Genomic DNA, 19,954 nt, shown 5'->3' on the forward strand with positions numbered 1-19,954 from the left:
GTGGATTGGCCATGCTAAATTGCCCGTAGTGTCCTAAAAAGTAAGGTTAAGGGGGGTTGTTGGGGGTATAGGGTGGATACGTGGGTTTGAGTAGGGTGATCATGGCTCGGCACAACATCGAGGGCTGAAGGGCCTGTTCTGTGCTGCACTGTTCTATGTTCTATGGGCACTGCACTTGGCTGCCTCTTCGCAAACTGTCCAGCATAGACTGGAAACCCAGGTATCAAATGGATGCTTTGCCCAAGCTCCCATTTCCACATCCAATATCCAAGCCTCCCACTCCACAGTAGATCATCCTGGCTCTAAGTTTTCTTGATACTCTACTTATTTCACCCGCCACATTAACCAACAGAGACCCCCGTGTTGTCCAGAGTTAAAAGGATGGCTCTTACAGGCTTGCATTTTGAGAAGTTAGAATAGATTTGGCCCTATATGCAATGTAGGAATGAAATCACATGTGGACGTGGTTCTGTTGCGGGGTTGGAGCGTGATAGTGCCACCCCTGGGGCGGCAGCCTCTCCTCAAGAGTTACACAGCGGTCAGTCCAAGATGGAGGTGCTGGCCAGGATCGACAAGGAGATCAAAAGTGTGGTCAACCGTTGCAAACAATGTCAGACTCGACACGACCTTCTGCTTGCAGCAAATTTGCAGCCTGGAAGTAGCTGGGGTGTCCATGGATGAGGTTCGACCTTGACTTTGCGGGCTGCTTTTTGGGCACAATGTCTTTGGTGGTAGAGGACCAATCAAAGTGGCTGGATGTTCAGCCTATGCGTTTAACCACCGTGGCGGCTGCCTTGACAAGCTGCGCAAAATCTTTGCCATTCACGGCCTACCTGAGGTGATGAAGAGTTTCAACTTTTTATTAAGTCCAATGGGATCCAGCACTTAGGACAGCCCTTAGCACCCTGCACCAAATGGGCTGCCTGAAAGAGCAGTCCAAACATTCAAAGCATCAATGAAAAAACAAGCTAATCGGCCACTACTGCTTTGTTTAGCGGGCTTCTTGTTCTCATACAATTCCAGCCTGCACACCACCACTGGGGTCATCCCCAGCTGAGTTGTTAATGGGCAGGCACCTCAGGACCCAACTTGACCTAATTTTTCCAAATGTGTTGGGGAGGGTGGAGAATTAAGTAAGCCTCACAGAAAAGCCACCACGCTACAGCCAAGAAGGACAGGTTGTCTTAAGCGAATATTTAGTGAATGCGCGGAACTTTGGAGGAGGACGAAAATGGTTACCTGGGAGAGATGTTGCCAGAACTGGGCCCGTGCCCTGTCATCGACCTACATGGCCATGAAGCAAGAAAACATGCTGATTATTTGAGAAGGAGAGAAACTGTCTTCCCCTCAGTGGGGCAAGTAGACCCTGTCCTAGTTGCCAGTCTACCACTTGCCAAGTCCGTGGTATTGGAACCGAGATCTTCTCAAGGAGAATCACCAGGGACCACAGAAAGAGTTGAAGAGGTAGTCAGAACTGCCCCTACTGCGGACTCTACCTAATTTGCCTGCCCTTGCTGTAGACTCTGAAACCTCCAGTCTGGAAAAGACAGCTGCTAAGTTGAGACGTTGGGCAAGAGTTAGGAAGCCACATATACTCCTTATGCACTTTGCTTTAAGCTCCCTTACTCTAACTCTCCTTGATTGTATATAATTGTAAATTCATTTTTCTGTTTTTGTATTTCGGGGATCTGTGAAGGAACTTAAGGGGGGAGAAATGTGGGAGTGTGGCCCCTTTTAAGGGGCGATCCTTCGCGGACATGTGAGAGGCCCAGAACCGATCAGATGTTTGAGCGCGAACCTGGCAGTCAGGGTTTGGTCAGAGTTTGCTCGAGGGGAGTCAAACTGTGTCATAGTTGTACTGTTCGTTTAGAAAGTTATTATTCGTTAAATGAATCACTGCTTGATTTAACACCGCTCGCCTCTCATTGCAAAAGAAAGCTTTTCAGAATCTTTTCTGAAAGGATTGGGGAGAATCTGAGAAGGAATGGATTGAAGAGGGTCTGGAAGGAGCATGCCTGTTGAGCCAAAGTTCTTATTTTCTTTAATGGTACATAATTCGATGTTTAGTTTGTTCATCTTCGTTGTTTGGTAATTCATACAAGTGTTGATTATGGGCTTTGATTTTATTCATTCGTGTGATGTGGGCATCACCCAGCCCTAAGTGCCCTTGAGAAGGTGGTGGTGAGCCACTTTCGTGAACACCATAGTCCCTGTGCTGTTAGGGAGGGAATTCTAGGATATTGACTCGGCGACAGTGCCGTTTCCAAGCCAGGACAGTGGGTGACTTGGAGGGGAACTTGCAGGTGGTGGGTGTTCCCATGCATCTGCTGTCCTTGTCCTTCTGTGTGGAAGAGCTCTTGGGTTTGGGAGATGTCGCCTAAAGAGCCTTGACGAGTTCCCGCAGCTCATCTTGTGGATGGTGCACCTGTGGTGGAGGGAGTTAATGTTTGTGGATGATCAAGACAACTTCGGTTGCCTGTAAGCAAAGGCCTTAATCGGAAATGTGAGCCATATCTTTGAGCAAAGAAAATTCAACAAAGAATGCAGAGTGATAGAGGCATCTGTGATCGTTGGAAAGGGACTGGTATTTTGATGTAGTTAATGTTCGTGATGCAATTTGTTCCCTCGTTGATGTTTTTTAATCATGGCCGGGCAGGTATGGGCCTGTCTGGCTGCGCAAATAAGACAAAGGAAACTTCATTTATGCAGTGCAACATTTAATACAAATAGGGCCGGATGTAATATAAGCAGAAAATTATGGCTGCTGGCCTGTGATTAAATGACAATGACTTACTGAGGGGCTCAACGGGTGTTCCACACCACAAGAGCAGCTTCGAACTGCATTCCACAGCAGATTTTTAGGCTTTCTGCTGTGCTTTGCAGCAGATTATCCGAAAATATCACAGCAAAGTTATTCAGTTTTGTACCATTACGCCCGAGCACTTCATGTCTGAACACTCATATGGCAGGACGATTATCAAATAAAGTATCGAGAAGTAATTTCAAGTTGAGCAGGAAATTCTGTCCAACAAAGAGTCGTTCGCTGGTTTCCTTTAAGGGAAGAAAGCTGTGCTCCTGGCCCATAAGGCCATAAGACAGTGATCTTCAAAGTCGGGCGTGTGACCCGCGGGTGGGTCGTTGGCGTGTGTCGGGAGGGTCGCGGAGCTGTCTGTCGCGCCAGCTTTTAACTATGCCAGCTGCGAGCAGCCTTTCTACCTTATTAAAAAATGTGGCCGCACTGCGCAAGCGCATCGATGATCAGGAACGCATGCGCATTGGGGGCGCATTTTTTTTATATGGTAAAAAGGCCGCTTGCAGCCGGCGTAGTTAAAAGCCGGCTGCTGCTCGCTCTGCCCGGTTCGGAAGTGCTCGGTTCTTCTGAATGAAGCCAAGGCCGTGTTTCCCCCCGGTGACTGGCACCATCGGACCCACCTGTAGAGGTCCCGCGCCATGCCCTCCACCTCGGAACCCGCCTGTATCTACAGCGCACTCATCCTGCACAACGACGAAGTCACTGTCACCGAAGACGAACTCCATGCCCTGATTAAGACAGTTGGTGTGACCATTGAGCCTTTCTGGCCTAGTCTGTTTGCCAAGGCATTGGCTAATATTGACATCAATGGTCTGATCTGCAACGTTGATGCTGGTGGCAGTGCCCCAGCTGCTGCCCCAGTTGTTTCCACCGCTGCCCCTGTTGCTGCTGAAGAGAAAGAGGAAGAGAAGAAACAGGAAGAATCTGAAGAGTCTGATGATGACATGGGCTTTGGTCTCTTTGATTAAACGCGCCGTGCAACAACATTGTTACAATTTACAAAAAATAAATAAAAATTGAATATAAAAGCCGGCTGCTGCGGCTGTTGCCCACGAATTTGCGCAATCGGAGACGCAGAAGATTTTAAAAAAATTCTATGTAATCTTCCTGCCTGAGGGAGGCAGAGAGCAGGTCACGGCCCCTGACCGTCGCCATCACGTGCTTTGGGCATGATTGCGATATGTCTATTTTGTCAGCAGCAAACAAGGTATGAGAAAATGATGGGTCGCGAATGTCGGCCGGCGTGGGTCCCGAAGATTGGCCGGTTGGTAAAAATGGGTCCCCAGAAAACAAGTTCGAAAAACACTACCGTAGGACATAGGAGCAGAATTAGACCACTCGGCCCATCGAGTCTGCTCCGCCATTCAATCATGGCTGATATGTTTCTCTTCCCCATTCTCCTGACTTCTCCCCATAATCTCTGTCTTAAAGACACTCAGTGATTTGGCCTCCACAGCCTTCCGCGACACAAAAGTTCCACAGATTCGCCACCCTCTGGCTGAAGAAATTCCTCCTCATCTCTGTTTTAAAGGATCGTCCCTTTAATCTGAGATTGCGTCCTCTGCTTCTAGTTTTTCCTACTAGTGGAAACATCTTCTCCACGTCCACTCTATCCAGGCCTCGCAGTATCCTGTAAGTTTCAATCAGATCCCCCCTCATCCTTCTCAACTCCAACAAGTACAGACCCAGAGCCCTCAACCGTTCCTCATATGACAAGCTCTTCATTCCAGGGATCATTCTTGTGAATCTCCTCTGGACCCTTTCCAAGGCCAGCACATCCTTCCTTAGATACGCGGCCCAAAACTGCTCACAATACTCCAAATGGGGTCTGACCAGAACCTTATACAACCTCAGAACTACATCTCTGGTCTTGTATTCTAGCTCTCTCGTCATGAATGCTAACATTGCATTTGCCTTCTTAACAGCCGACTGAACCTGCACGTTAACCTTAAGAGAATCGTGAACAAGGACTCACAAAGTCCCTTTGTGCTTCTGATTTCCTAAGCATCTTCCCATTTAGAAAATAGTCTATGCCTCCATTCCTCCTTTCAAAGTGCATAACCTCGCATTTTTCCACATTGTATTCCATCTGCCCCTTCTTTGCCCACTCTCCTAGCCTGTCCAAGTCATTCTGCAGCCCTCCTGCTTCCTCAATACTACCTGTCCCTCTACAGATCTTTGTATCATCTGCAAACTTAGCAATAGTGCCTTCCGTTCCTTCTTCCAGGTCATTAATGTATATTGTGAAAGAATCATAGAATCCCTACAGTGTAGAAGGGGGCCATTCAACCCATCGAGTCTGCACCGGACCTCCGAAAGAGCACCCTACCTAGTCCCACTCCCCACCCTGTTGCCACAACCCCACGCATTTAGCATGGCCAATGCACCAAACCTGCCCATCCTTGGACTGTAGGAGGAAACCGGAGCACCCGGAAGAAGCCCACGCAGACATGGGGAGATGGTGCAAACCCCACACAGATAGTCACCCAAGATTGGAATTGAACCTGGCACAGTGGCACAATGGTTAGCACTGCTGCTTCACAGCTCCAGGGACCCGGGTTTGATTCTGGCCTCGGGGAACTGGTACACTGATGCCCTTTAAAGAAGGAAATCTGCCACCTATACCTGGTCTGGCCAACCTGTTGCTCAAAAACAGAAACAACTGGACAATTGCAGCAGGTCTGACAGCATCTGTGGAGCGACAACAGAGCGAACGTTTTGAGTCTGGATGACTCTTTGTCATAGCTAGAGAGAACTGGAAATGGGGTGAGATTTACACTGTTGGGAGGGGGCAAGGACCGTGGAGCAGTGGAGCTGGATAGAGAGCCAGCAATGGGTGGAGATTGACAAAGATGTTGTGGACAAAAATATATAATGTAAATGGAGTGACATTGACTTAAGATGGTTGCTGATAGTGGCACATTAAGAGATTAGAATGTGCTAATGGCAGAATAGAGGTAAGTAATGTGTCTTAGGAAAAACTTGGAACAAGGGAATAGGTGTTCCCTGCTGTGCAGTCTTGCCTCATCCAATGGTGACTGGTAGTGGACAATGAAATAACTAAGCAGAGGAGGCGGCTCCACGAATATTCCGACATTCAAAATTGGGGGAGCCCAGCACATCAGTGCAGAAGACAAGGCTGAAGCATTTGCAAGCATCTTTAGCCAGAAGTGCTGAGTAAGGATAAGACCATAAGACATAGGAGCAGAATTAGGCCACTTGGCCCATCGAGTCTGCTCCGCCATTCAATCATGGCTGATATTTTCTCATCCTCCTATCCATTCAGTTTAAAGGATTAGAGTTTAGAGGATGATCTATGTTGGATCCTCCTGAGGCCCCTGGATTCAGATACCAGTCTTCAGCCACGTCAAGTCACTTACCGAGATTATTCCAATTAATACTGTGGCTACTTGAGCAGGTAAGAGACTGGGAATTCTGCAGTGAGTGGTTGCGCTCTTGTCTCTCCAAAGCCCACTGGCCATCCACCTACACGATATAAGTCAAGAGTACGATGGAATACTCCTCACGTGCCTAGATTAGCACAGCTCCAACTACACACAAGAAGCTCAACACCGTCGAGGGTAAAACAGTCCGCTTGATTGGCACCTCACTCCTCTACTGGGGCAGCACGGTGATTAGCACAGTTGCTTCACAGCTCCAGGGTCCCAGGTTCAATTCCGGCTTGGGTCACTGTCTGTGCGGAGTCTGCACGTTCTCCCTGTGTCTGCGTGAGTTTCCTCCGGGTGCTCTGGTTTCCTCCCACAGTCCAATGATGTGCAGGTTAGGTGGATTGGCCATGTTAATTTGCCCTTAGTTTCCAAAAAAAAAAGGTTAGCTGGGGTGACCGGGTTACGGGGATAGGGTGGAGGTGTGGACTTAAGTGGGGTGCTCTCTCCAAGGACCGGTGCAGATTCGATGGGACAAATGGCCTACTTCTGTACTGTAAATTTTATGATTCTGCTTTTTTAAAAAAAAAATTAGAGTACCCAATTCATTTTTTCCAATTAAAGGGCAATTTAGCATGTTCAATCCACCTACCCTGCACATCTTTGGGTTGTGGGGGCGAAACCCACGCAAACACGGGGAGAATGTGCAAACTCCACACGGACAGTGACCCAGAGCTGGGATCGAACCTGGGACTTCAGCGCCGTGAGGCAGCAATGCTAACCCCTGCGCTACCATGCTGCCCACAGGCTCTACTTTAAACATTTACTCCATTCACCAGCAGCACACGTTGACAGCAATGTAATCCATGTACAAGATGCGCTGCAACAATTTGCCAAGGCTGTTTGAACAGCACCTTTCCGACATGTGACCTGTACCACATCAAAAGGAATAAGAATAGGAGGTGCAGGGGCCAGCACCTGTAGGTTCCCCTTCTAGCTACACATCATCCTGACTTGCAGCCGTATCGCCGATCCTTCACTGTCACTGGGCCAAAAACATGGCCCTTCTTAAAGGCACTGAGGCGTATACGCACCCCAGATGGACTGCAGCGATTCAAGAACGCGTCTTGCAACCACCTTTTTTTTTAATGGACAACAAATGTTAACCTCACCAACAATGTACACATCCAAGAAAAAATGGAAGTGGGAGGCCATTCGGCCTATCAATTCCATGCTGGATAATTCCTGGTTGGGTGGATATAGACCAGGGGCACGGGATGGTCCGTCCCGCCACGCTACATTTCTGCTTGACCCCGCCGGCGGGATGCTCCGTTACGCCAGCCGGTCAATGGGGTTTCCCATTGTGGGGCAGCACCACGCCATCAGGGAAACCCCCGGGCTGCTGGCAAAATGGAGCATTCCGCCAGCGAAGAATCCCGATTTTGATTTACGTGGTTTAGCTCCTCACAATGTTAACAAATTAAGAATTGAGAGAAAGCCCTGCAGTTTTTTTTTTCTTTTAACTGGATTTAGAATCTTGGCAGCTGATCTCTGCTTTGAGACTCAGTGCCAGGAAAGGAAAGGTCGGTTTCCAAAGACAGCTTTAATGTCAGACCTTATTGTATAGATTAAAAATAATGCTTCTATATATAAGGTGTGTGGGTGTGAGTGCATTAAAAATAAACCCAGCTCATGGTTGGAAGAACAGTGAATGGTTCCATCTTCACGATTGTAATGTTACATGCAGCCCCCTGACAGGATTATTTTCCCATCATTCCCACCCACCGATTATGCTGTGTAGAACCCAAGGTAATAGTGAATTTGATCTGAATACATAGGAGCTATATTTATACAACATGTGCTCGTATTGCCACTAAGTGGGACATTATTGAAAACCTAAAGTTTAAAAAGGCCAGTATCCATATGAGAAGGAAAACACAGCAAATGAGATAAATCTAAAATAAATTCGAGGCATCAGGAGAATGCTTTGGTGTCATTATTTTAAGAAATGCAGCATGACTTTGAAAGCACTTCAATTGATATCGAATCTGATCAAAGTACAGCACAGAAGTAAGTCATTTAGCCCATCATTTATGACCACAAGAATCCCAAATTGGTTGACAACTTTACCAAGTTTACAATACTTTTTTTTAAATTTAGAGTACCCGATTCATTTTTTCCAATTAAGGGGCAATTTAGCGTGGCCAATTCACAAACCCGGCACATATTTGGGTTGTACGGGAGCGACCCATGCAAACACGGGGAGAATGTGCAAACCCCGCACGGACAGTGACCCAGAGCCCGGGATTCGAACCCAATTCCTCTGACTTTGAGGCAGGAACTGAATTATTGAAGCAGAAGTTGTCTCCAGTGTTATTCCGTTGAATATCCACCTGGCAAAGGAAGAAGCTGGAGTCAGTCTGCCTTCCACAGTTCAAAGATGTGCAGGTTAGGTGAATTGGCCATGCAGAATTGCCCAAAATAGGTTAGGTGGGGTTACAGGGATTGGGTGGAGGTGTGGGCTTAAGTAGGGTGCTCTTTCCGAGGGCTGGTGCCAACTCGATGGGCCAAATGGCCTCCTGCACTGTAAATTATATGATACGATGATATAACATAGGGTTTTCCAGAAACTCAAGTGCTGACTACCATTCCTTTCCACCTCATTCCCCCCCTCACAAGCGGAAACTGCCTTATAGTCTTTTGAGTGGAACAAATTAACGATTAAAGGGGACAAATTAGCAAAAGCTCAGATCAACCTTTTTTTCACAAACTTGCCCTAATCGTTCTTGCTGCTCTTAATCACAATTAGAGTAGGCACTCAACTGGCATCGCGTTGGCAGCATTGGCATTGAGTGATAAATCAATATCTAAAGCAAGACAACTGGTCTGTAATTTTCTTTGGCAAGAAATTTCCCCCTGCCCTTCTTCAAGAGTTTCACATCTTCCTGAATCATTTTCCCAAAAAACAGAATTTAGCAAATTGGTAGAGTCACCATTATTTCTTCCGGAGCTTCCGTCAGAATATTGCTGAATATTCTAATGCTCTTGCCATTAAATATTCCTCGCCTCATTGCAGTGACTGCTCAAATTTGCTTATGTCTGTGCGTCAGCTCCACGCCACATCCTTCGTCGGCTCGTGAATTCATTCCTTGCTCCCGTTCAATTGAAAAACCCAGCCGAGCGAGACCACAGTGCGGTGTGTGTCTGTGAATTAATTTGCGCTTCACACGTTATCCCGAGGAAGGGGTAAGTTTAATTGGGGAATAGGAGTAGAGCCAGGAGCTACTCGCTTTCAACCGTTGAGTCAGAAATGTGCGAGGTGACATGCTCATAATGAACGAGACCCCTCCCCTGTGAGGAGATAAAAAAATGGGAACGCATGTGGCTTTCCTGGCATCTATCAGAATTCCTGAAAAACAGTGAAGAAGGCACAGGGGTCACTTGCAACAGCTATTGACATCAGCATGGACTCTCAAATCTGTTCACCACAGCGGCACCAGGGCACCTTCATACATTTTTACAAAGTCAAAGGACCCAATTCTGGCTACAGCAGCTACAGGGGGAACCCGACTACCAACAGTGGCTGAAATTATTTATTTGCTGATGATTGCTGAAGCCCCTGAATAGTACATGCCTCAAACAACAGATTAGGCCCACAACTGAACAGGTATTTACACTCCAGCAGGTGATAACCAAATGGTGTCAGTACAATCAGGCACTATATTTATATGTGGTTTAGCACAGTGGGCTACACAGTTGGCTTGTAATGCAGAACAAGGCAGCAGCGGGGGGTTCAATTCCATTACAGGCGCCGGAATGTGGCGACTAGGAGCTTTTCACAGTAACTTCACTGAAGCCTACTTGTGACAATAAGTGATTATTATTATTATTATGTCAGGACCCGGTTTAGCTCAGTTGGCTGGACAGCTGATTCGTGATGCAGAGCGAGGCCAGCAGCGCGGGTTCAATTCCCGTTCCGGCTGAGGTTATTCATCAAGGCCCCGTCTTCTCAACCCTGCCCCTCGCCTGAGGTGTGGTGATCCTCAGGTTAAATCGCCACCAGTCAGCTCCCCCCCTCAAAGGGGAAAGCAGAATGTTGCACATCCGAGGCCCACTCTAAAGCGCATCATCTCGGCTGACACTTCTCTCTGGTACTAAAGGAGGTGTTGCACTGTAAGAGGATGAGATGTTAAACTGAGATTTTGCCTGTCCCCTGAAGTGAATGCAAAAGAGCCCATGGCGATTCGGAGAGCCAGAGAGGGGCAGCACGGTGGTGCAGTGGTTAGCACTGCGGCCTCACGCCGCCGAGACCCAGGTTCGATCCCGGCTCTGGGTCACTGTCCGTGTGGAGTTTGCACATTCTCCGTGTTTGCGTGGGTTTCGCCCCCACAACCCAAAAGTGGATGTGCAGGGTGGGTGGATTGGCCACGCTAAGTTGCCCCTTAATTGGAAAAAAATGATTTGGGTACTCTAAATTTTTTTTTTAAAGAGGACAGCCAGAGAGTTCTCCCAATGTTCTGGCCAACATTTATCCTTCAATCAATTTTTAAAATATTCCTTTCAAGGTATGTGGGCAGCGGGGCAAGCCCCATCCCTAATTGCCCACAAGCAGGTGGTGGTAAGCCAACTTCTTAAATCACTGCAGACCTATATGGTGCAGGTACAATTTAATTGGTCAACTTATCTCGGCCACTATGCCACAAAATCTTCTCCCTGGTGTATGAGGGTCAGATTACAAAAACAGTGTTTGAATAGGAAAAATCAGCCAGTCTCTCCACTCCCGAAGTCTACCAAAGTGAACCACGCGTTTAGCAAACTTTGTGTGTGGGAAAGACTCTACTCCGTCGTGATGCCCCAGTGGCATGAGTCACCGACTGCCATTAATGTTATGTTAATTGTACCGTTACGGTTAGGGATAAACAGGTGAAGGTTATTGACTGAATAAGTATCTTGAGCAAATGTGAAGAGGGAGTGTGGCCCTGGCGAGGGAGTGTACAGTGTTTGCTGGTATGCTTCAAACCTTCCGCAACTGTTGGGCTCTGCGGGGGCTAGGGTGTGCATCATCACCCTTGGTAATGATATTATAGTTTTTTGAATGTTTGATTTGGGCGGGGGGGGGGGGGGGGGGGGGAAAGCGGTTAGAATGGAGGCGGGTCTGTGCAGGGGGTCGGGGTTGAGGGCATTGACAACAGTTCCACTCCTGATGGCCCCGGATAAATACTCTGGTGTCCGGTGGTGGTGGCAACACTGAAGATTTGGAGGCAGCATTTTAAGCTGGAGGCTGGTTCAGAGGTGATGCCGATTAGGGGGAACCATAGGTTTGAGCCAGGGAAGCTGGATGGGAGGTTTTGGAGATGGGAGGAGAGGGGGATCAGGGGGCACGTTTTGCAATGGTTGGAAGAGTTGGGGGAGAAATATGGACCGGGGCAAGGGGAAAAGTTTAGGTATCTGCAGTTCCGAGACTTGCTAGGAAGGAGGTTCAGAGCTTCCCGATAGCACCGGCCCCGTCATTGTTGGAAGAGGTATTGATGGCAGGGGGAAATGGGGAAAGAGGTGTGTCGGCGATCTACGGGAGGATTTTGAGGGAGGACGGGATGTCCATGGAGGGGAAAGCTAAGTGGGAGGAAGAGTTGGGGAAGGTTGTGGAAGACAGCCTGTGGTGCGAGGTGCTGGTTAAGTTTCCTCTTCACGTTCTGATTCTTGTTCCAGTGCCTCAGCAGTGGCTGTCACCCCTTTTTGTTTTTATTCAACCTGATAGTTTTGTTCTTTCTAAAAGAGTATAAAAAGGGGGATCGCTGGGACACTAGGTTGGTTGGAAAGTAGGAGGACGGGATATGTAATGCTGCATCCCCTAAATAAACCTGCGAGCGAGAAAAGGATGCGTGCCCAGATTCGTACTTCACCATCTGGCTTGAGATCCATTTAAACAACTGCCACTTACAATCAAGACTCTGGCAACAAACCTGGGGTGAGACACTGGAGGGAAACTGGCTACCAAGGAGCTGCTGTGTCCCAGTATGAATCAAATCTTTCAGAACAAAGCAATTTTGTAGTTCCTAATCCCTTAGTGAAACATGGGGATATTCCCAGGTTCATGTACCACTTGATATTTAACAGCAACAATGCCAACGACTTGCATTTATGTAGCGCCTTTAACGTAGTAACATTTTCCAAAGTGCTTCACAGGCAGGAGTGCCGTAGAGCCACGTAAGGCGACAGCAGGACATTAACCGAAAGCCTGGTCAAAGAGGTGGATTTTAAGGAACTGTCCTACGAGAAGGGGAGAGCGAGCTGTGGAGAAGTTTAGGGAGGGAATGCAGCTGATTAGGGCCCAGGCAGGTCAACCTGCATGCACCAGTGTTGGAGCGATTTAAAATCAGCAATGTGCGAGAGGCTGCAATTGGAGGAGCGCTGAGACCTCCGAGGGCTGATGTGCCGGAGGAGGTTACGGAGATAGAGAGGCGACCAGGCCATTTGGGGGGGAGGGGGGGGGGGTTGAAATCAAGAAGGAGAATTTTAACATGGAGACCTCGCTGGAGCCGCAGCCGATGTAGATCAGTGAGCTCGGTGGAAGTGGGAAAAGGGAAGAGTTAAGTAGACAGCTGTTTCAAAGCTGGTACAAGTGAGGTGGGACAAATGGCCTCTTTCTGTGGTAAGATTTCATGGTTCTAGGTGTTCTCCAGAGCTTTGCAAAACTAATAGCAATATAAAGCCAACTGAATACCACTGTTGACACTCCAAAGGGTAACCGGCGGCTGATAAATAAATGGGGAAAGCAGTACGGTTGGTCGCAGGTCTTTTGAGTTTTACGATCCTGGCTCCCTGATCTTCAGTGAAGACACAGCCGCTGGAGGAGTGGGAGTCCGGTAAAGACAGCAACAAACAGGAACAAATGCAGGTTCCTTGGTCAGGTGCAGCAAGCCCTGCTCTTTCTGCTGCGATTTGTTTCCAACTCACTGTTGTAAATAACAAACCTTTCCAACGTTTTTTGTTTTAAACAGCATTTTAATTCATTTTCTTGAGGGATAATTTGCAGCTTTGATGGGGAGACATCCATTCATGAATGTTAAATTTTGCCACCCGGATCATTGAAAAGCTTCAGCTCAGCGCAGGTTTTTTTTTAAAGACCCCTTTGGGTCTGGCCATCACCGACGATGTTTCCTCTTTAGTTGCTCCCTTCTCCTGTTTGTCAGGAAGCTGAGAAATGGTAGAAATGGAGTCGATTTGGGGCGGGAGTCTCTGGCGTGCCCGCCCGACAACTGGAAATTCCCCTCCGAGGTCATTGGGCCTTTACGTCCTCCGTCCATGGCGATCAAACGGCAGGCGCGGCCGAAGAATCCAGCCCTTTTGCGTAAGTGAAGGGGTGTGGGGGGGGGGGGGGGGGGGGGGGTGTGTGATGATGGGAAGAAGAACAAACGGCAACAGGCTGGCTTCTCCATTGCTCCGGCAGCCCACCCACGCCCAGGGGTTTCCCGACGGCATGGGGCTACCCACAATGGTAAACCCCATCGGCCGGCTGGCGGGACGGAGAATTCCGCTGCCAGTGGGGGCGCACCCCACCTAAAGACTGCTGCGGCGGGGTGGAGAATCCCGTCCAACATCTGCGATAAGAGGGGAGGGCTGGAGAGATTACGTAACAAGTGGTTTTATGCTGCAAAGCCAAAGGGAGTGGTAATGAGACTAGTGAAGGATCAAAAGATGCAGCCGTGAGGTGTAACCGGCTGGCAGGATATCAGCCATCTAGATGTAAAAAAGGATGAAGAAAGAACCAAGAAGATGAACAAACCCAGTTGTTTTTGCCCACTACCATGTGTGATCTGCGTAAAAAGCAAAGTAAATTTTAAACTAGAATTGTCTGTGCCAACTCTATTAGAATGGCCACCATTGATAGTGTTTTTATACCTACGGCACTGTTTTCTTTGCTCTATTTGGGTGGTTATTTTCACGTTTTGTTTTATGACAAAAATTGGTAAAGGAGGACTATAATTCCCAAGCGAGAATCACCTAGTTGTTAAACAATCAAAACATTCCAGTCTTAGAGACATTCACATTTCTCAGTGAAGTGGTATAGAGATACTTCCTCACCAACATGGTGTTCGTAAGCACTGCCTCAAAGTTCCACACTGATGAATCCCAATATTGCTTGGTATCGCACGTAGAGTTGAAAATGGAAAGGTCATGCTGGTGCTTTTAAGGGTTACTCTAAGCGTCGACCGAGACTTTCCAACACCCCCCGCCCCCACCCCGCCCCCCACCACCACACCACCACCACCTCCCGCGTAACAGAGGATGCGAAGAGCTGTCCAAATCTCCCTTCACTTCAGTGGGACCAGATGTTCGCACCAGCGGGAGGGACTTGAAAATCCCACCATTAGTGTTGTGCCATTAAGATAGCATGTTGGCAGGGTTCGGAGTCTTATTTATACCTTACGTTTCTGTCACTAGCTGAGAAGGACCTTGTAGTGATATACAAGATATCACAGATAACTATATAACTATACACTATTATAACAAACTAGTTCTAACTTCTCTCACTCTAGCTATTCTATGTTTTGCTTGTTCACTGTTCTGAATCACATCATCACCTGACTTAGAAAAGGCGGGAAACCAGTTCTCCTCGTGTCTGACTGTGAGCCATCTAGAAATGACTGTACTACAGTTACATACATTGATCGTGTATATTGATATCTGAATATCACTGCAGACCTCAATGGACAGAGAATTCGGACAAGAAAATGAGGAGCTATAAGTTTTTTCTGTCTTGTTCCTGAATTTGATCACATTGAAAACATGACTACATTTTCCTACCTTTTGACTCAACTTGTGAAAATGTTAACTTCAATATTTGCGTGCGATTATCACTTTTTAACCGCTTAACGTAACTTCGAAAAGGTTTTTTTTGGAAGGGCATTCTTGGATATGGGTTTTGCTGGCGAGGCTGGCATTTATTGTCCTTCTCTAGTAGACCTTGAGAAGATGGTGCTTCAACCTTCCACTACAATACCAGGCAGAGAGTTCCAATGGCACTGCAAGTACAGCAATATCTATTCAAATCAGGTGGTGAGGGCAGTGTGTGACTTTGATGCTGCTGCCACAGAAGTGTTGGTGGTTACTATAATTTGTCCTGCAGCAGTGCGTACTGGAGTTTGATAGGGGTTGGAATGGGGGATGAGTCACGCAGACCAAAATGACCTTTGCATAAAAGTGGAAAACACACAGCAGGCCCGGAAAGAAATACACATCATATTGTTGCTTTATTTGGGGCGGCAGCACTTTCAGATTTCCAGGAAGGAAAATAATTGAGGAGCTCGCACTGCAGCAAGACACACCAACAACTGACTCACTTGCTCAGAATAAAGGTCTTTCTGACTGAAAATAACTCCCATCCAGTCATTGCAACTTGAGAGGAACATGACTAAGAGGCATGACAGGTTTTTATAATGATGCGCCTGAGAGGTCACGAACTAAGCAGAAGGGAAAAAAAGTGATCTCTCAGGACCTATTTTGAAACCACCTTAATCTTGCCCGATAAGGAGCATGATGGGAGATTGTGTTAAGAGGCCCCCAAGTTCCCAGCAGAAAGGAAGGAATATTGGACTCTTGTCCAATATTATTTAAAATCCCTCTCGATTTTTACTTACTAGTTTTAAGCCAGATTTTTAATCAGTAAGGGAGCCAAGGATTATGGGGATAATGCGGGAAAATGGAGACTGGTGTTATCACATCAGATCGGTCACGATCTTATTGAATGGCGGAGCAGACTCGATGGGCCGAGTGAACTACTTCCTCTCTGATGTCTAATGGTCTTATTTCATGCATGCTAACCTAGAACACCAGCAACGGCTGACCAATGGCTCCAATCGCCCCAAAAGGTGACACCTCAAGAATTCCATTGAATGTAAATTGTAGGAATTGAAAATTAAACTGTATAAACTCTCAAGGCTCCTTCACTGGGGTGGCATGGTGGCACACTGGTTAGCACGACTGCTTCACAGCGCCAGAGATCCTGGTTCAATTCCGGCCTCGGGCGACTGCCTGTGTGGAGTTTGCCCATTACCCCCCGTGTCCGGGTGCTCCGGTTTATTCCCACAGTCCAAAGATGCGCAGGTTAGGTGGATTGGCCTCACCAAATGTACGTTGTGGATCAGGGCAGGGGAGTGGCCCTGGGTAGGACGTCCTTTCCGAGGGCCGGCACAGACTTGATGCCGAATTACCTCCTTCTGCGGTGTAGGAATTCTATGATAATGAGTGAGGGGCAGGGAGAACCTCAGTGCACAAAAGTGGTGCATTTCTTGGCAATACATTTCCAAATACAAAGAAGGGTACAGCACAGGAACAGGCCCTTTGGCCCTCCAAGCCTATGCCAATCATGATGCCCTGACAAAAAAAAGTGACGTATTCTGTATTATTTTTAATAACTATCGCGCGGCATAACAGATGATCTTTTAATCTTAAAAAAGAAAGCATCATTGGGATTTTTACCTGACAAAACAAGACTGTCCCTTCCCCAAATGTTACCTCGACGATCAGTTCCGCATCCAACCGCCTCAGTTCCAGGATGTGCCTATCCAGCTGACCCACTTCCCCCTTACCCCTCCTCCAACCCCGTTCAAGTTGCTACTCACCTTCTGCCTTCCTCATTCAAGTATTCAGCACGCTAATTCAGGCTGACGCTCTTTCCAGCCCACCCCGAACAGTTAATGCTGCATTATCTTCCTTCTGCTCCCCACCCCCAGGTGCTCCTCCCAACGTTTATTCTTTTCCACTTCCCTCTCAATATCGCCCATTTCCTCTTTCATTGCTACTGATTGTCATTATTGCCCCTTTCCGGTGTGTCTCCTCCGGTATTATCTATTATGCTATCATTATAATGTCTTCATCTCTTCATTGCTATTCTTTAACCGTTTCGCTTTTACTTGCCAACTGAAATAAAACCCTTACATTTCCAGTGAATGTTTTTCTCCTCCCTGCCCCACTTAATTCTGGCACCTAATCAACTCTACCGAGTATTTGCTGTCATCAAAGAAGCGCCTGTCTCTGATCCCAGCTTCTGTCTACTGTGGATGGGGATTCTTCATGTTAGAGTTCCCACTGGGATCATTGCCATTAGTGTCAGGAACTGGGTTGAGGTAGCAGATTCCCCAATCCAATCTGTTTGCTCCCAGATTTTGGCAGAAGTGAGACAAGAGAAGAGAGAGCGTTGACTCTGACGTCGAGACCTGTGTATAGTGACAGTTGTAGTGATATAATGATTGGACTCCAAATTGGGTGAGTGACAAATGATTGATATGACATTCCAAGCTGTAAGTTTCTGTACTCGCTGTAGGGACTGTGATCTGCTGCTAAATTCGCACAGATGTACCGTTCGAAGTGAAGACTTGGTTGCCCAGCTTAGAGCGCAGAGTCGTTCTGGCAAGAAAGGAGGCCATTCAGCCCATTGAGTCCATGCTAGCTCTCTGAAGAACAATGAAAGCAAAACACTTTGGAAGCCAGGAAATCTGAAATAAAAAAAGCAAATGCTGGAAAAGCCCAGCAGACCTGACAATTCTGAGGAGAGAGAGAAATGGCGTTAATGTTTCAAGTCCATATGACCCTTCTTCAGAGCTCTGAAGAGCAGTGCAGTCACCCCTGTAGCCTGGCAAGTTTATTTCCCTTAAGTGCCCGTCCAATTTCTTTTTCATATCATTGATCATCCCTGCTTCCATGACCTTCGTAGAGGCACAACTCCAAACACAATGTTCAAAGTTAATGTGTTGGTTCATTCGAAAATTGGGACCCTTGAAAATAAATTTGAAAGGAGGCCAGGTGAAAACATTTGTTTAACATGAAACTATTTACCTTTCAAATGAGATGTTAAACTCCTGACTGGAAAGGTCCCCAGCACTATTTGATAAAAAGAGGGAGAAGTCCTTCGTGTCCCTCAACCAACATCACGCGATCAAATCACCTAAGCTGCACATCTTTGGACTGTGGAAGGAAACAAGAGCGCCCGGTGGAAACCCACGCAGACACAGGGAGGACGTGCAGACTCCGCACAGGCAGTGACCCAAGCCGAGAATCGAACCCGGGTCCCTGGCGCTGTGAAGCAACAGTGCTAGCCACCGTGCCGCACATTATCTGATCATTTATTACGTTGCTTTTTGTAGGATATTGATGAGCAAATTGGCTGCTGTGTTTCGCCTACATAGCAACAGTCGCGACATTTAATAAGCAGCTCAGTGTCCGCGGACCACCTTGGAACATCCTGAGCCGTGAAAGGTGTTTTATAAAGGCACTTTCTCTCTTCATTTGGGTAAAAGCCCTCCTTGATCATCTAACATGGCTCAGATGTAGGGACTGTAGCTCAGTTGCACATTTCCTGACAAAAATAAATCTGTAAATATCATGCCGATACAGAAAGCCTTGCATTTATTTAACACTTTTCGTGGCCTCAGAATGCTTTAACACCAACGAGTACTTTTGAAGTACTCTACAGTCACAGTATAATTTAGCGGTGAAAGAGAAACTCAGAATTGAAGGCCTTGGTATGTTTGTTATTCGGCAATTTAATCCATTGAGTAGCGAGAGTTTTGCCCTTTATTAATAAGTCTATTCCCTCCTTTACCTTCCTTTCAGGTACAGAACCATGGTCATTCTATTTCATCAATGGATGCTTGAATTTCAATGTGGTCTTCGCTCTGGCTCTCTGTGCCCTGCCTCTAACTACTCTCATGGAATTCCTGCTGCAAAGATTTAATGGTAAGGATCTCACCCAATTCTGACTAGTCCTCTTGGAGAAAATTGCTACTTTTTTTATTTAAAAAAAAAATCCTATTTGAATTTGAGCTAAAGCAAAATTCCCAAGCTGGGTTGCCTGAATCAATTAGGCTCGCATCCTTAAACGCGTGTTATCGCTTTTAGAAAATTAGATGAATTACTCTGCAAAATGATTGTAGATGTACCCTCTTTGTTGTCATCTTGAAGGTATTTCCTTACGCCCTGCTGGAGTTGCAGGTTGATTTGCTCATTTTTTAAGTCTTTGATTCAACTGGGATTCCTTGAACTATAAGGGAGATGATGTGGAGATGCCGGCGTTGGACTGGGGTGGGCACAGTAAGATGCCTTACAACACCAGGTTAAAGTCCAACAGGTTTGTTTCGAATCACTAGCTTTCGGAGCGTAGCTCCTTCATCAGGTGAATGCACCTGATGAAGGAGGTGCGCTCCGAAAGCTAGTGATTCGAAACAAACCAGTTGGACTTTAACCTGGTGTTGTAAGACTTCTTACTATAAAGAAGGTGGTGGACGTGACACAAAATTCTGAACCCTAACATGGTTTCAGCTGAACCACCATCTGTTTTTCTTCGCATCCCTTCTTTTGCATCTTTTTCTTTGTGCGTTTGCGCATTTAAGAAAAGTTAAATTGAATGACGGCCATTATCCGTTGGATGGGGCGGGATTTTTTTTGTTGTTGTTTTCGCCATGTTTTCCTGACCCCAGGCAGGTGTGGCGACCTCTGTCGTTGCCTCTCGAACAGCTTTTTGATGGAGTTGGCCATGAGAGGAGGAGAGCCTCTCTACTCTCGCTCTTCCTTCATCTGAGTAATCCACAGGATGACATGGTGTTGGATTATGGGGGAGGGGTGTCTGCTTGCCTCATCTGCCAGTTAGATACTTGCAGAGGGCACAACTGGAGGGAGGGACTTAAAGGGGCGTAACAAATCAATTGGTCTTCTATCCTGTTTATTCTTGGAAATTTACACAATTTTGCAAATGATG

General features: G+C 47.0%; 2 protein-coding genes across 7 annotated transcripts in view; both read left to right on the forward strand.

Moving 5' to 3' along the window:
* The window catches only part of alg9 (ALG9 alpha-1,2-mannosyltransferase), a 245,372-nt gene that overhangs the window by 39,079 nt on the left and 186,339 nt on the right, over positions 1-19,954 (forward strand). For all 5 annotated transcript variants that reach the window (XR_005458175.1, XM_038779073.1, XM_038779072.1 and 2 more), the window contains exon 9: positions 18,814-18,936. Coding sequence is in view for 4 of the 5 variants with exons in the window: in XM_038779073.1 (XP_038635001.1) it covers positions 18,814-18,936 (123 nt within the window). In the remaining variant the exon portion in view is untranslated. The remainder of the gene's footprint in view (positions 1-18,813; positions 18,937-19,954) is intronic.
* On the forward strand, positions 3,451-3,780 carry LOC119954139 (60S acidic ribosomal protein P1-like). 2 transcript variants are annotated; one of them, XM_038779078.1, is made up of 2 exons: positions 3,451-3,521; positions 3,597-3,780. In XM_038779078.1, the coding sequence occupies exons 1-2, from the start codon at positions 3,451-3,453 to the stop codon at positions 3,778-3,780; spliced, it is 255 nt and encodes an 84-aa protein (XP_038635006.1). The 2 variants fall into 2 exon arrangements, with proteins under 2 accessions (XP_038635006.1, XP_038635005.1); XM_038779077.1 differs by having other exon boundaries at positions 3,451-3,780.

The sequence above is a fragment of the Scyliorhinus canicula genome, chromosome 19 (genome assembly GCF_902713615.1).
Source record: "Scyliorhinus canicula chromosome 19, sScyCan1.1, whole genome shotgun sequence".
Classification (NCBI taxonomy): Eukaryota; Metazoa; Chordata; class Chondrichthyes; order Carcharhiniformes; family Scyliorhinidae; genus Scyliorhinus; species Scyliorhinus canicula.